Consider the following 17,576-nt stretch of genomic DNA (forward strand, 5'->3'; position numbering starts at 1 on the left):
CCCGCGGTCGAGGTGAGCTCACAAAGGCCGGGAGCCCTGGTGGAGGCCGGGCCAGGGCAGGTGGTTCTGCGGGGGCCAGGATCCAGGCCAGCCCAGGTGAGGAGGGGGCGGGGTGGGGCAGGGGGAGGGGGCGTGTCCGCGCTTTCCGACCCGCTCCCCGGCCCCACCCCCAGCACACCTCCTTTCCGCGCTCTTCCCTTCAGCCTCCTCCAGGCAGGCCTCTGGGCTGGGTCTGCAGCTGCGCAGCAGGCCACGCACCCGCGGCACGCTTCCGGGCAACATAATCCTGCCCCCAGAGTGTAGACGTCTTTCGGTCACACCTTGGACACAGGGACCTTCAGACCAGTTACTTAACTTCTCTGTGCCTTATTTTTCCATCTGTAAAATGGGAACTCAGGTAGGAACTAACCCTTAGGGCGGCCGTTAGCGTTTCACAGGAATGCAGTCCTGTCTTCAGCCGTGTTGCAGCAGGTGTTCTTCAAATGTCTGAACTGTTTAAAAAATTCCCATCACTGCTGAGTAAACCGTGACTGAGGCCCTCCCTTCCACCCCTGAGGCCACTTGTCCTGGCCACAGGGGCATGACTTTTGAGAGAGGAACTGGCTTGGTAGGGTAGGACTTGGAAGCATCAGCAGATGCCAGATGCAGGACCTGGCCCACTTGGGGGCACCACAGGCCATCTCAGAAGGGAGAAGGGGTCTGGCTCGGGAGACAGCATCCACATAAACTGACGCTGTTTGGTCCGCCCCCCGCCCCATCTCGGACTCCATGCCAGCCTTTGCAACTTCTGATCCTTTCCAGCCACAGTTTACTCGAATTCTCTGTTACGTCCTGTACATTGCATGTTTAACAGCATCCTTGGCTAATTGTGGTGCTTTCTCTCCGTCCTAATCCCCTGGCAAGGTTATTGACGCGCAAGGGCTCTAGCACATGCGCAGTGAGTTCTCCAGGCAAGGACTTCCCTTCATTAACAGAGAGCAAAATCATGGAGTCTTCCACGACCTTCGTGAGACACCTGCCGATCACACCAGGCGACAGTGGTGAGTGGTGATGTGCCCTGCAGGGGGACCATGGTCCTGACTGCTGTCCCTGCCTTGCCCCTCTGTCCATGTCCGACTGGCTTATTGGACCAGTACAGGCACTTTAGCTCTTAAGAAACTTGCTGAAAGTGTTTCATTGCTGAAGATGGCAGATAACTGGGTTCTCATAAGTGGGGAGATATAATCTAGGCAGATGTCCCAGGACATGGCCTGGTATGTAAGAAGCGCTTAATTAATGTCTGTTATATACATTTGGACCAGGATAGACACATGAATAAGCTGAGGCTCTGTCCTTCTTCCCACATTGTGCTGTTCTCATGAACTAGGGCTGTCCTTACGGTCCCATTTCTTCCTGTGTCCCCTAGAGGGATGGTGACCAACTTTTTTGGTTTGCCGGGAACGGTCCCAGTTTTAGCACTAAAAGTCCTGCATCCCAGGAAACCCCTCAGTTGTTGGCAAACCAGGACAACTGGTCACCCTACCTAAAGGCTTTTCCTCCTCAGGCTTCTGAGAATTCACTAAGTCACATCCCTGTGGGTAACAGACCTGGTGGTCCCCCTAGGCCCTCTGCTCTCACATATAGGTATTCTCGGTGGGGAGAGGCGTGGAGAATATTCCAAGGTTGCCCATCCCCACCCTGGTCCTACTGGTTGGTTAAGAGAATAGGCTTTGGATTCTAATAAACTGAGATTCCAATCTCTCCCTGGCCATTATCCATGTGATTGTAAGTAAGTTACTTACCTCTCTATGGTAAATAGAAATTTCTCTAAAATGGTTGTATTAGCTTCCTAGGGCTGCTGTGTAAAACAACAGATATCTAGTCTTTCACAGTTCTAGAGGCCCGGAGTCTGAAATCAAGACGTTGGCCGGGCCGTGCTCTCTCTGATGGCCCCTGGGGTTCCTTGGTTTGTGACAGCATCCCTCCAGTCTCCGTCCCCATCTTCACATGACTCTTCCTGTGGCCTCCTGCCCAGTGTCTCCGTGTCTGTGTGTCTCAAATCTCCCTCTCCTTTTTCTTATGAGGACACCAGGCACTGGCTTTGGAGCCCACCCTAAATCCATGATAACCTCATTTCCAAATCCTTAGTTACGTCTGCAAAGACCCTATTTCCAGATAAGTTCACATTCACGGGTACCAGGGATTAGGACTTGGATAGGTCTATCAATTCAACCCATTACATGGGGGTAGGGATAGATTCCTCATAAGACTGTTGTGAGGATAAAAGGAGCCAGCACACATAGCTATTTAAAATATCTTGGCCCTTAACAAGACTCAGTAAAGGTAGCTTGTATTCCTATGTGTGTGTGTGTGTGTGTGCATATACACAATCAGGTAAAATCTATGCAGATCAAAGTAGACCCTGATGGAGAAAAAACACTGTGACGGGGCCCCTGGGTGTCTACGATCTCCTCCAGGATGTTAAGGTATCTTTTAATTGTCCAAACACTGGGGAGACTGGATAGTGGGTGGAAGACGTCCAACACTGTCAAGAACACTTTAGGAATTGGATTCTTCCAGAGGAGGCTTCTTGCAGGTACACGGGGTGAAGGTTGCTGCTCTCAACTCTGGGTCCCGGTTTTCTGGCCCTGGGGACAAGGGCAAAAATGATGGGCTTCAATAATGGGATTTATTGATTGATTGATTGACAGTTTAAAGCCAAGTCTTAACCAGTTTTTCCTCCTTTGTTCTTTAAAAACTGGTCTTATTCTGGCAGCATTATAGTACCTAGGATTCAGCCTCCAGTTTAAATAAATAGTTGTGTTTTACCCATACTAATTGTAATGATTACATGTTAGTTTGTGGGAAATGGTGAAAAATAGTGCTTGGGGTGGGTCTCACAGATAATGAACTTACCTTTTTGTGTGATAGGTCTCTGCTTTTCATAAGCCCGCAATTTCCCGGCGGTCCGACAGAAAAGATCCGCAGTTGCAGTTGGGAAGTGTCAAGGAAAATAAGCTTTCTCTCTAAAAAGATGAATAATTTCAATTACTCCTTCGACTAACATTTCTATCCATTAAATGCTTTCCCCATTTGCTGTTTGGGCTGACATCAAGGGCTTTGCTGTCAAAGAATATTACTGTCACCGCCTTTGTTGAAACGGGCCTTCCCTCCCCGCTCCAAGGTCAGTTTTTCATGGCCTTGGGAGGGCCCATCCGCAGTGGAAACAACAGCGCGGCTTGTATTAATGGCCTTTGGGAAAATGCAGTGTTGTCGGCCAAGGAAGAAATGGCAAGGGGTGGGCTGAGATTCTGGGGGTTTGGGCAGGTTCTGAATACCTCGCTGAAGGTCGTTGATTCCTTCGGCTCTTGCAGGCTTCGTGCCCTGCCTTAGCTGCCAGGGCACCTCCAGTGAGGGCAACATGTCCCACTGTCTGAAAAGCTTCCAGAACACACAGCGGTATAAAAACCAGCTGGAGGAATTACGCTGCTCAGTGGCCACTGCCCCGAACTAAAGCCCGTCTGCTCAGAGGAGACGGTCCTGCGGACCCTGCACCAGTATTACCGGCAGTACCACCCCTTGAGTCGGGGTACCGGCTCCCAGAAACCAGCCCCCCTTCACCCTGGGCCCAAGCGCAGGTCCTGGCCGTCTTGCTGAGCTGCTGCTGAGGGCACTGGGTCCAGCACAGTTCCAGGTCCCTAGGCGTCTGTGCAAAATGGAGAGGCTCAGTTTCTTAAAAGGAGAAAGAAACATTTCCAGGGGGAGAGGGAGACAGGTGGGGAGGAGGGTGCTAGGTACTAAGCTCCCTGGGCAGTCATCACAGAGGTTCAGAGAGCAGCTGTTGTCTCAGTAGGTACCGCTTTTAGTTGCTTTCTCTGTGCCGGCTACTGTTATTTCATTAACCACCCACGATGACCCTATGAAGTCGATACTATTATTCCCACTTTAGAGCAGTGTCCCTTGGCTGAGGTCAGACCTTGGTTTGAACCCAGCTCCTCCAGGTGCTGGCTGGGCAGGAAGGGGTTTTGCACTGAATAACAGTGACAAAAACAACTGACAGTATGATTGTATAATGTTAATAATCACAACAGTGATTTGTCCTAGACTATTTTTAAGGCCTAAAGGCCTATAAGAAAAGTAATGGACTGATTGTCTTTATTATTATTACTGTAATTGGGGGACTTTTCAAGAACACATGCTGACTCACACGTTTAGCATGCTTTAAAAATTTCCAAGTCATTACAAGGAACATGTGCCTGAGGGTTGGGATTTAGCCCAGCTCCATGAGTATTGGCCATGTGACCTAGGGCAGGGTGCTTCCCCTCTCTGGGCTACAGTTCCTTCATCCAAGGCAGGGAAGGGTGGACTAGACACTCCCTAGGGTGCCTTCCAGCTTTCAGGTTCTGGGACTCAGTGGCCTAATTCAATTCTTACAGCAATTGAAGGGCAGTTATCTTACATCTCTCACAAATGTGAAATTGCAGAAGGTCAGCGCCAGGCAGCCAGAGCTGAGTCTGATGTGCTTTTTCCTGACCTGCATGCTTCTCTTGATTCCCTTATTCAGATTGTCAAAGAGCATTGTCTGAAGCTTTTTTTCTTTCTTTCTTTTTTTTTTTTGTAATTAGTCTGAGGAAAGAGTGGGATCTGTTTAAGAGCAAGAACTTGGGAATCAGAGAGACCTGGGTTTGAATCCTGGCCCTATCACTTCCTTGCTATATGACCTTGGCCAAGACTTTCTTAACCTCTCTGAGGTCTCAATGTCCTCCTCCACAAAGTGTAGGTAATAATGGCACCAACTTCTTACGGTTTGTAAGAGAATAAAATGAGAGCCTATGCAAAGCCCTACCGAGGTGCTGGCACGCAGGATCAACCAACCAGTGGTAGCTGCCCTCATCACGTCTAGGGGCCTGGTGCTTCCCTCGGGCTGACTGTTGGGGTGCCAGCTAGCTTGGGAGCATCGCCCACTGTGTGGCTTCTCAAAGCCCTTGGGAAGCATGGCATCTTTTTACAGAATCCAACTACATGAAGAAACCTCTTCAGGAGACCCCATCCCCGGCTGGGCAGGCTACCTGAAGAGAGCCAGGCTCACTGAATTAGGCTGTGCCACGCGGTACACTGTCATGGCCAGAAACTGCTGTAGGGACTTCCTGGACATCGTGGAGCAGGCCAGGAGAACACAGCTGAAACCACATGAGGAGTAAGTCTGGCTTGTAACTCAGGTAACAAGAATGAGGGGAAGAGCAGATCTCAGGCCAGGGGTTTCCAGATGCCCCCAGCCCAGCGCTAGGACGGTTTTTTTGGTGTCTGTGTGGTTTTACAGAAGGCGCTGTGTTTGTAACTGCAGGACTTGCCAAGTAGGCAGCCACGCCCTGCTCCCCACCTGTGCCCAGCAAGTTCCAGAAGCCTTGCTTCTGGTCTTTGCTGGTTTGCAAGGAGAGGCTGGCAGTAAAAAGCAACTGGGCCCCCTGTCCGGGCAGCAACCTAAGGCTCAAGCATGCTGAGGAAGGGAGATGGTAGGGCACTGCATGGAGTGGGGGGCTCTTGTGGCCTCAGTTTTCCCTTCTGTAAAATGGAGATGATGATCCTTTAGGATAAATCGTAAGGGTCAGAAATAAACACACCGTGCTCATGCGGGACCTGCACAGATTATATTTATTTTTATTATTAATGAAAGGAATAACTATGACTTTTGTTCTTACTTTACAATACATTGAGTTAGGCCTGCAGCATCTCCTCCTACCCCTTCTCCAAATATTTTGCTGCATGAAAGGCTGCTGCCAAAATATCCGGATTTCTCTATTCCAGGTAAGGGAGGACTTTCCTTCCTTCCTGCTGGTTTTTGAAAAGGGGATGGTTCCAATTTCTCCACATCTTTGCTAACACTTTTTATTTTCTGCTTTTTTTTTAATATTAGCCATTCTAATGGGTGTGAGGTGCTATCTCTTTATCATTTTGATTTGTATTTTCCTAATGATTAGTGATGTTGATCATCTTTTTATGTGCTTATTTGCCATTTATACATTTCTTTGGATAAATGTCTATTCAAGCCCTTTGTTCATTTTTGAATCAGTTTGTTTGCTTTTTTGTTGTCAAGTGTTTGGAATTCTCTATATATTCTGGATACTAATCCCTTATCAGCTATACAATTTGCAAACATTTTCTCCCATTCTGTGGGTTGCCTTTAGATTCTCTTGTACACTGTAGATGGGAATGTAAAATAGTTCAGCTGCTATGGAAAACAGTATGGTGGGCTCTTGAAACAATTAAAATTAGAAGGACCATACACCCAGCAATTCCACTTCTGAGTATATTCTGGAAAGAACTGAAAGCAAGGTCTTGCAGAGATATTTGTACACCCATAATTATAGCAGCATTATTCATAGTAGTGTAACCCAAGTGTCCATCTAAGGATGAAGGGATAAGCAAAATGTCGTCTATATGTACAATGGAATATTATTCAGTCTTCTTTTTTTTTTTTTTTTTTTTTTTTTGCTGTATGCGGGCCTCTCACTATTGTGGTCTCTCCCGTTGCGGAGCACAGGCTCCGGACGCGCAGGCCCAGCGGCCATGGCTCACGGGCTTAGTTGCTCCGCGGCATGTGGGATCTTCCCGGACCAGGGCACGAACCCGTGTCTCCTGCATTGGCAGGCGGATTCTCAACCACTGCGCCACCAGGGAAGCCCTATTCAGTCTTAAAAAGGAAGGAAATCCTGACACAAGCTACAATACAGATGAACTTAAAGGACATTATGCTGAGAGAAATAAGTCTAACAGACAAAGAAATAACGTATGATTCAATTTATATGAGGTACTTAGAGTAGTCAAAATTAAAGACAGTAAATGAACAGGGATTGCCAGGACTGAGGGAAGGGGAGAAAAGGGATTATTGCTTAATAGGTACAGAAGTGCAGTTTTACAAGAGAAAAAGAGTTACGGGGATGGATGGTGCTGATGTTACACAATGGTGTGAATGGACTTAATACCGAACTGACACATAAAAATGGTTAAGATGGTGAGTATTAAGTATATTTTAACACAATAAAAAAATTGTTTTCTAAGTAGAAAAAAAAAAAGCAGGTGGGATGTTTGCAGTAGCCCCTCTGCCTCGCTGGGCCACCTGCCTGCAATTTGTGGGGCTGGTTTATCTTCCAGGTGCTAGGTGTCCTACCCTTGGAAGAGCCCTGATGGAGGACCCCGGACCTCCGGTGAGGTGTGGCTGCACTGAGAGGCCAAATGTGTCGTGCAAGGGGAAGATTTATCTAGAGCCACTCTCTGCAGTAAAGGACGTGGAAGGGTAGAAGTGGAGAGCCTCCCAAGGAGAGGCACATATGAAGGCGGGCTCAGAAGCTCGCCATTCTCACGTGAGAGCCCCTCACACACCCCAACCGGCACGAGGGAAATTTCGTAAGATAAGCATCCTTTTCACTGCCACCTGCACCCTGACCAGTTGGTGATAACATGTCACTCATAATAAAGGCCTTTCATTGTCATGTGAGAATAAAAAGGATACACTTCTCAGCATGCTGAGGCTTCTGTGGATGTTTTCCAGGTTATGTTGACCTTGCTGGGTGGGGCCCAGCTCTTCGCGATCCTGAGGTAACATTGTGCACCTGGATCGGGCGCTCACTGAAGCCCTAGCCCGGCCGTCTAATGAGTCGGTCCCCATCAGCCACCTTGGGTTGTGGCATGGCAGTCCCCAACACTGGCACAGGGCCATGCCCACCCCAACCCTGGTGTTTCAGAATCCCAGTCCCCAGGAGAGCCCTGGCACACCAGCTGTACTGGTTTCCTAGGGCTGCTGTAATGGTACCCCAATCTGGGTGGTACGAGACAGCAGAAATTTATTGTCTCATACTTCTGGAAACTAGAAGTCCACGTTCAAGGCGTTAGCAGGGCCATGCGCCCTCTGAAACCTTAGGGGAGACTCACCCCTTGCCTCTTCCCCACCTCCTGGTGGTTTGCTATCAATCTTTGGCAATCTTCGGTGCATAATTCTAATCTCTGTCATCATGTGACTTCCCTGTGTCTCTGTGTCTTCACATGGCTGTCTTCTAATAAGGACACCAGTCACACTGGATTAAGGCTCACCCTTCTGCAGTATGACCTCATCGTAACCAGTTACACCTGCAACATCTTATTTCCAAATAAGTCACATCCTGAGGTACTGGGGGTTAGGACTTCAATGTATCCTTTTACGGGGGGCTGAGTGAGGGGGACACAATTCAACCCATAACACTGGCTGATCTTTTATCACTGACAGGCACTCTCTCTGACTTCACTCTGCAGCCATTGGCACGAAGAAGAAATCAAAAGTAGCTCCTGGGGCAGGGAGGCCATTGTTATCAAAAGACTCGAAACTGCTGAGCCAAAAGATGAACTGAGCCACTCGTTCCTGAGCGTTTTTCCCAAGATGAGAATTTTCACCTGGGCTCCCTGGACCCCCAAGTCTCCATGGGTAGAAATCAGGAGTCATATCTTGGATGAGAAAAAAGAACTGGGATGAGAAAAAAGTTACGTGTTTGTTTCACTAACCTCCAAGTGAAATATAATATTTCCTTTGTTTATGAATGTAGACAACAAACCCCAGCTGTACCTGTCACCTTAACCCAATAAAACTCCCAGGTCTTTTCACATCATATGACATTTGTTGCAAACAGCTTGCAATAATGTTAATGTTGATCAGTACTTTACAATCACAGTTGTTATTGGAGCTACTATGTCTCTAACATTGTGCTTCAACATATGTATAAGCAAACACTTATATGGCTATTTCACAAATTTGTTCTTTTTAGTATTTTGGTAGTATTTCAATATAATTAGCTCCCTTTGTAACCTCATGCATTATACTTTATGCATTTAAAAACATTGTTCTGAGAAGAGGTCCATAGGTTCATCAGACAGCCAGAGGGTCTGGGGCACAGAAATGGAAAGGAACCCTGTCCTGGGAAACAACAAAAGACGTGTGTAAGCGGTGGTTGTCATACAAAACAACACCCCAAACCCGGTGGGATTTGGCATTACAATGCATCCTGTTATTAAAAGATAATGTGATAGAGGAATGCTATTGTGGAAGAAAATTTCTGATACAGTACATGAGAAAAGCAAGACCATGAGACAGTACAATAACAGCAAACCCATGTGTATACACACACACACACACACACACACACACACACACACACTCATCACTAATCTAGTTTTTCTGTTTAAAAACAAGGGAGGAGTGGTAAAAGGAGGTAACCCATAATACTAACAGTGATGATTTGGGTGATGGTGCGATTGGTCTTTTTTACTTTCTTGCGGTTTTTTCAATTTTCCACAGCCAACAGGTATTGTTTTCATAATCAGGAAAAAAATGTTATTTTCCTTATTTGCAATGATAAAATCCTTCTTGGAAGTGATTAAAAAATAACCTTTTAGAGATTGCATGTTTAAAGAAAAAAGCCATGACTCAACAGAAGTTAGCTGCATTCTCTTTAAAGGGCTGGGGCCAAGCTCAGTGAACAGGTGGGATCTTTTCCAGCTTTCGTAACACCCTGGGAGAGTGATCCCACAGCCTCAGGAGGGAAACCGGGAGACAGGTCCCTCACCTGCCCGGGGCCGTGTGGTCCAGGGTGCTGCATCTCTGCTGGCCCCTCAGAAATGAAGAACACAGGAAGCAGTTCTGCCTGCTCCCCTCTCCCAAACCCATAGAGTTTGCAGATTACTGCTCTAGACCCAGGGTTTTTTTGAAGTCTTTGCCCATGAAATTAGGGGATGTCGGGACCGAAACCACTTCTTGCAACTGCCTTCATCTTGATTTCACTCGCGGGATCGAATCTTGTGAATATTTAAGTCACTAGCTAATTCCTGGCACTGACCTTTAAAAAATGACTTGAGCAGTAAAACAAAAACACAAAACAACAGCCCAGTAAGAAATAACAAAATCGAATAAAGGCAATTAAAAGATTGTCTAATAGTATCTAATTCTTCTATAACTTCATGATTAAAATTATCAAGTTCAATGTGCATATCAAACTCCTTTTGTTGAAACAATTCCGCATTGCAATTCTTTTCCTTAATCTTTATCCTTTCTGTTTCTCCCGAGCCTGTAATTTCTAGAGCGTCGTCTGTCGGGGGAGGGAGAGAGGTGATTTTACTGCACGGCAAATTATCATTATTAGCACAAGCTGCATCTGTAATGAGCTCATTCTTGCTGCTAAAAACAATTCTATTACCTGATAAGACAAACATTCCCTCGATCTGGAAATGCTGAAGAAATGGAGGTTGTGAGTTTGTATGTTTTCTTATGACAATGGGGCCTTTCGTGGGGATAGTTTGAATTCTGTGGCAGTTAAAGTGCTCCTTTGGGGTCCCTTCTCTCTCTTTGTATTGGAGAATTGACCGTTTCCCTGGAGGTGGGATGATGGGAGGGGATGCCTTGGTTCCCTGTCCCTGTCCCACAGAGTGGTGACTGGTGGCTCTAAACAGGATCTCAGTTACGGCTTTAACCTTGTTCCAGCACAGCTGTGAAGCGTGTGGCCAGGAGTCAGACACTCCCTGAGTTCAGAGCTCAGTTCTGCTTTTTTCTGGCTGTGTGACTCTGGGCACTTCCCTTAATCTCTCTGAACCTTAGATTTCTATTTTGTAAGGTGAAGATAACAGAAGAGCCAACCCAGTCTCATGAGTTATGAAGAGATTATGTCAATCTGTGCTCAGGAAATACTGTCAATTACCATTGGGGTAAAGGGTCTTGGGGACATTGCTAGAGCTGACATGGGTTGGGGGTGGGAGCGTGATGAGCCCACACAGTGAGTTCTCAACAGAAAAGGGTTCAGAACCAGGGCTCCTGGCCCCTAATGAAGTGTTGTTTTCACTGCTGCACTTTTCTTCCAGGGATCCTAACCCTGCGAGGCAGGCAGAACAGGTGTAATTTGCCAATAATCTATCTGTTAGCAGCTGCCCCGCTAATGCGCTCACTTATGTCAGACTCTGGCCCTTTACCTGGAATCGCTTATTTAATTAGTATTACTTAGTATAAATACTTTCATTTAACAGATGAGGAAACTGAACCATACAGAGGTTAAACAATTCACTCAGGGCCGTTTTTCCCAGAAAAAAAATACAGGTGGCTCCTTCGAAGGCATATATATCCCCGACAAGAGCGCCGTGTCAATAACTGGATTCAAACCGGGTTTGTCTGGATTCTCCAAAGGCCGAGAAGAGGCGTGTTCTCCACCTTTCCTGACCAGCCCAGGGAGCCATCAGGAAAAGGCACTAGGTACCCCACGGCCTAGAGGAGCTGGTCACTCAGCCCCAAGGTCTTCAGGCCTTGTTTCCGGTTTGTGTTCTCCTGAAGGTCACACCAAGGGCAGCTCTCCCCAGACCTCTCTGTCTGCCTGGGACAGACCCCTGCCCTCCCCATTCCCAGACCCCAGCTTCGGTTTACCTCAGATCACTCCTATTTGCTTAAACTCAACTCAATTTTGGTGTGTGCTTCAAGTATTTTAATGCCTATTTGTCTAAGGGCATTTCTGACTTATGATTTGTGTGTACATTGATCACATCCACAGCTTTGTGCAGTTTGGGGGTGTTTTGTTTTCCTTGGTTGTCCTTCTTTCCCTCATTTTACCTACTTTTGAACATTTTGAGGATCTCTTAGCCAGTGTCTGAAAAAGCTTTCTGTGAGGTTCATTGTCCTGAATGCAGCATTTTGTCTGAGTGTTACCTCTGCCCCTTACCCTGCAGGGGCTCACCCTTTCAACAGGACATAAGTCACTAAAGCCCTTCCTTCTAAACCGGGGGCTGAACACTTTTTCTGTAAAGGCCCAGATAGTCAATATTTTAGGCCATATGGTCTCTGTTGCAACTACTCAATTCTGCAGTTTTAGCAGGAAAGCAGCGACAGACAATATATAAATGAATGTGTGGCTGCATTCCAATAAAACTTTATTTATAGACACTGAAATTTTAACTTCATAACATTTTCATGTATCACGAAAGATTATTTGTTTGAATTTAAAAAAATTTAAATGTGAAAACCATTCTTAGCTGGAGGTCTGTACAAATCCAGGTGGCCCATGGGCCCAAGTCACTGACCCTTGCTCTAAAACCAGAACTTAACCCAAGGGGTTGATGCTAGCCAGAATCTAGTTGTAAGTGATTTATTTTGTAAGCAGTATGGGTCAAGCAAGCGCCCTCTTGAGAGAGAGAGAAAAACCCCTTGGGAGGATCTGGGGAACAGAACCCCCCATGCACCCCAGAAAACTGAAAATGTAGCTCAAACCCACTGCCAAGAGGGAGAGTGACCAGGGTGATGTGAAGCTCAAATTAGGCGGGAGAAAGCTTGCAATTGCCTGAGAGAAAAGGTAGAAACAAAGGCCTGTAGACGCTTTTCATACCCTGCATTAAAGTTAAAATCTAATTTAGATGAAAATGGATGCATAGAAATTGACTGTGCATGTGAGGCTTTTGTCGTTAGGCTGTGTACCCTGTAATGAGAGCTTTACCAAATTTATTCCCTTGGCTTGAAAATAAAGACTCTTTTTGAAATGTGATTTTGTTGTTTTACAAATCGTTTTAGATTTGTGAATCATGCAGACTCCATTTCTGATCTGCCTCAAACAAAAACAGAGCATTGAAGTGTTTAAGATTCAATCAAAGGCTTGCTGTGAGGGGCACAATATTAAAATAACAGGAAAATCAATTCAGTTTTTATCTGGGACATGATTTATCACAAATAGCATTCTAATAGACAACACCGATTATATGGTAGCAAATGTAAATTATATATACTGAGCTTACAACTTTGTCAGAGTCATTATTAAGGAATTTGACACATAAGCAGGAGAACAATAAATGTCAACTGAAATATGTATCAGTTCGGTGCAAACGGTGTGCTGAAATGAGTGATGCTGGCTCACGCTATACTTATAAGTAATAATATGCAGTCTACAGTAGCTTGCGTTTTCAAACAAGAACTCTTTTTACGTTGTCATTGAAAATATCTCGTATTTCTGAAGGTCAGGAATAAATAGCACTATTAGCATTAAAAGCCAGTAAAAGAAAATTGTTGTTCATTTAGCATAACATTTTATGAAATAGCTTTGTAAAGTATTCACATGTTTTTTCCCCCCTATGGGGTCTGAGAAGACGGGAGGAAGACACTCCGTTCTTAAGGAAGAGCTTTGTATTGCATCTTTGTTGCTGTTAACACAGATGGTTCAGTAAGATCTCTGTGGAATTACAAGGTTTGTGCCTGGGTGGGTAGACGCTAAGAAATAAAGCTGTTTATGTAAGGGTGGTCTCGCTGGCTCCAGCAAGATGCTGCCAGGTCCTGGGTTTGGTCCTCACCAGTAGTGCCCCTGGCACAGGGATGACAGCAAGGCCCTGAGGACAAGTGGCAAGCCTGTCCGAGGCTGAAGATGGAGAGTTTTGATGTGACAGACACAAGGCCCCATGAGTAAGAGGAGAGAGGCTCTGGCTGTGTGTCTTGGGAACAATGGCAGGTAAGTCAGGATTTGAATTCAAATACAGATGGGGCCTATCTTGGGGTCTTAGAAACCTTACACCGGTGACCCCTCCTACTAGCCACAGGTCCCGGACTCCAAAATATTGTAAACCACGCCCCTCTCTCCCTTTTCTCCTAAATTTGCATGAAAGAGCAAAACTACCAAGAAATAACATTGACCAACACCATTGTAACCACCACCTGGAATTAGCAAAGATGGACATGTTGTCATATTTGCTCCAGATCCTTTTGTAATGAAAAATAAATATAACACCACTGATAGAGGATTTTTAATGTCCTTCTTTTGATATGTACCACATCTGCAGCGAGTAGTAGTATTTTGTGAACAGAAGTGTACTTACATGGTAACCTCTCTGTCTAAGTGGCATCTTCCTGACACTTGCTTTTCTCTTCAACAGGACCCTCGCTCATTCTCTGTCGTTGATGGAGTTGTCTTTTGGGTAATCGGAATTTCATTTGTATTCCCTCAATTACTAGTGAGATGAATCTCAAACGTTTATGATTCAGGTGTCTCTGTGTGTTGCCTGCTCATATCATTTTGTCCACTTTTCTATGTGGCTGTCCTTTTCTTGATGCATGCTGAATACAAATCCTTTGTTGGGTCCACTTCAAATACCTTCTCGGAGGCAGTTCTTGTCTTCAGTCCTGTCCTTGGTGTCTCGGTTACTCTTAAAGAATAGCTCAGGCCTGCCTGCCCCTCCTGCTTCATTTATTGGCTATTTATCATGTGCCTGGCACTGTACTAAGTGCTACGCATGCTTTGTCTTACTTAATCATCACAGCCACCCTGTGAAGGAGGGCTACTGTTATTCCCAGGTGTGTTGAGGTTGGGAAGTGAAGAAGCCGGCCCACGTAGTACAGGGAAAGAGACAGCTGGGACCCAAGGCCAGCTCTCCCTTCCTTCAGAGCTGGGCATTTAAGTTCTGTATCACACTCAGAGAATTAGCAAGAGGAAAGATTAGAAAGTGTCGTTACAAACTCTTAGAAGGAAACACACAGGGCAGTTCTCAACCTTCGGTGCACGTCTCCAAGGAGTTTTACAAAGTACTGGTGCTGGGCCCCAACTCAGAAATTCCATTTGGTCTAGGGTGTGGCCTGGACGTGGGGTTTTCTTTTAAATCTCCCCAGTTGATGCTAATATGTAGCCAAGGCCGAGAACCTCTGTTCTATAATTTATATTAGTTTTACTGAGATCTAGGAAGTTTAGAAGGTCTCAGACAAGGACCTATTTCATTGCACCAGGTCGAGATTTTACATGCTGTATAGGGGGCTTCAAGAAAAAAAGTTTAGAAAACATAAAGAAAAAAGAAGAATGAAAGAAAAACCCCCAAGTATTGAGCTCAGGCACTTTGGTTCTGCTGTGAATTCGAGGCATTCCTGTAAAGGGAAGGGTGGGCTCCTTCTGGCCTCATTCTCGGAAACTCAGGGGCTGACTCACCTGCTGTTCTCCTCAAGCCCCAGTCTCTGTGGCCATGGCACCATTCACGGAATTGCTCAATGAAGCCATTTCTGGATTCTCAGAATCGAGCAGTGGATGGATACTCCCACTCTGGCCAAAAGGTGTGCCCTCCACTGCCATCCTAGGCCCTGAAAGTGCCTCCTTTTTCCTCTCACCAGCCTGGTTACTCACTGGGGCCTCAGCAATGAGTGAGCAAGTCAGCTGGGAGCTATTGGGAGGCCATGAGTGGGCAGGAGGTCAGCCTGGAAGGGCCACACTCTGCACAGGCCCCAGCAGCTCTGCTTGCTGTGGCACCGAGCCCCCCAAGAGCTCAGCACAGACTCCTACCTGCTCATTGGCCTTGAAAGAAGACCACGCAGGCCGAGGCCCTATCCAGCTCAGGAAGGAAAGCTGAAACCTGGCGCTGACCAGGTGTGAGGTAAGGTGGGGGGAGCCCTCCCCAGCAGCCCGTGGGGTTACAGCATCTGCAGAATCTTTGTACGAGCTGGGGCCCAGGTCGGGGGTGTAGGCCCTGCTCCAGGCCCTCCCACTGGCTTTCTGGTTTTCTCCCAGGGAGAGGGATAAGTTGGGGAAAATATCTGCATACGACAGAACACTGCAACTTTCTTAATATTAAACAGCTCTTTAAAGCAAAAATTATAGCAAAAAGATGCCTAAAACTGACACACCATTTGGACAATTCACAGAAAAAGAAATACAGAAGGCCATTAAACACTGAAAAGATGTTCACTCTCATTCATAACAAAACAAACACAAATTATAACATAGGGAAAAGCACTTTTAGCGCCTAATTGACCAAAGGTTTGACAATTGACCACATTGGTGAGGGTGCAAAACACTCTCATGTTAGAACAAACCATATGAAATTGTCAGTATTTGAATTTTGGGGCCCCCAAGAGCGGCAATTTGAATTTACAGTTCAACCTGCCGTGTTGTTGGTTGGAGTGTAAATTGGACTGTAATTTGGCAATACTGATCAAAATAAACATCCTAAACATTTCTTAGACAAATTTGTATCATGTTAGAATATCATAAAAGGATAGTGGTTGCATGAATATTCATAATAGGAAATGTCATATGTCCATCAGCGGGGATAAACATACCACATCGCATCCCTCAGTGGAATCTGTGAAGCCACACAAAGAATGAAGAAGCACTTTCTGGACCATTAGAGAATAAGATCAAACTTACTGTTAGTGAAAAAAGCAAGGTGAGACAGGTGCGTATCGTATGCTTCCATTTGTTTGAGAAAAAAAAAAAAAGGTGGGGTGGGGCTGGGGTGTGTGAGGTAGGGTACATGAATATTTATACATAGAATGTTTCTGGAAGAAACTCAAGTTGTCTCTGGGAAGAGGAACTGAGAGGCCCGAGGGCAAGGCTGGAAGGAAAGTACCCTGTGTGTGAGAGCTCTTCTGCATTGTTTGCATTTTGTGCCATGTGCATGTAGTAACTTCTTTTGAAGCCCTTCTTCCTCCATGGCACAGGCAGGAGGAATGCTGCCTGCGCCATGCTCATCGTTCTAAATAATTCTCAGAGCTTGTCACTCATGTCACAGGCTGCTCTCACATGGGGTCTGCTCTCTCCCCCAGGATGCTGAAAGCGGAGTGGGCAACGTGTGGAAGCAACCTTTTCAAACAGGACAGGATTTCACTGTCTAAAGATATAAAATACATTAGGACAGGCCACACCAAGTGCCCCGAAAGAGATGGTGGCAGAGGTAGACCGGTGGGATGTTCTAGGCATTACCTGTGGCCAAGTGGCTCCAGCCCCCCAAATCTTTTCTGAAATGTGACCCCAGAACATAGAGAATGTCAAGCTAACACCTCAAGATCAAACTAATACTTCAACGTCAAAACAAGGCCATTAAAATTTTTATTATCATAAAGATAAAGAGGCCACCACATTTTAAAAAATCATTTCTCCTTTATTTTTTAACGTCTTTATTAGAGTATAATTGCTTTACAATGGTGTGTCAGTTTCTACTTTATAACAAACGGAATCAGTTATACATATACATGTGTCCCCATATCTCTTGCCGCTTGCATCTCCCTCCCTCCCACCCTCCTTATCCCACCCCTCTAGGTGGTCGCAAAGCACCGAGCTGATCTCCCTGTGCTAGGTAGCTGCTTCCCACTGGCTATCTATTTTATGTTTGGTAGTGTATATATGTCCATGCCACCCTCTCACTTTGTCCCAGCTTACCCTTCCCCCTCCCCGTGTCCTCAAGTTCATTCTCTAGTAGGTCTGCATCTTTATTCCCATCTTGCCCCTAGGTACTTCTGACCATTTTCTTTTTTTTTTTTTAGATTCCATATATATGTGTTAGCATACGGTATGTTTTTTCTCTTTCTGACTGACTTCACTCTGTATGACAGACTCTAGGTCCATCCACCTCACTACAAATAACTCAGTTTCGTTCCTTTTAATGGCTGAGTAATATTCCATTGTATATATGTCCCACATCTTCTTTATCCATTCATCTGTCGATGGACACTTAGGTTGCTTCCATGTCCTGGCTATTGTAAATAGAGCTGCAATGAACATTTTGGTACATGACTCTTTTTGAATTATGGTTTTCTCAGGGTATATGCCCAGTAGTGGGATTGCTGGGTCTCATGGTAGTTCTAT

At 45.8% G+C, this 17,576-nt stretch overlaps 1 protein-coding gene across 1 annotated transcript; it reads left to right on the forward strand.

Annotated features, from left to right (window-relative positions):
* The first annotated feature begins 985 nt into the window (after positions 1 to 985).
* Positions 986 to 5,180, forward strand: SPMIP5 (sperm microtubule inner protein 5). The gene is given in 5 exon segments (XM_059051732.1): positions 986 to 1,040; positions 3,354 to 3,485; positions 3,488 to 3,568; positions 4,991 to 5,020; positions 5,023 to 5,180. Coding segments are annotated over 5 exon segments (456 nt in total).
* Positions 5,181 to 17,576: the final 12,396 nt, after the last annotated feature.

Source organism: Kogia breviceps, chromosome 2 (assembly GCF_026419965.1).
Source record: "Kogia breviceps isolate mKogBre1 chromosome 2, mKogBre1 haplotype 1, whole genome shotgun sequence".
NCBI classification, from domain to species: domain Eukaryota; kingdom Metazoa; phylum Chordata; class Mammalia; order Artiodactyla; family Physeteridae; genus Kogia; species Kogia breviceps.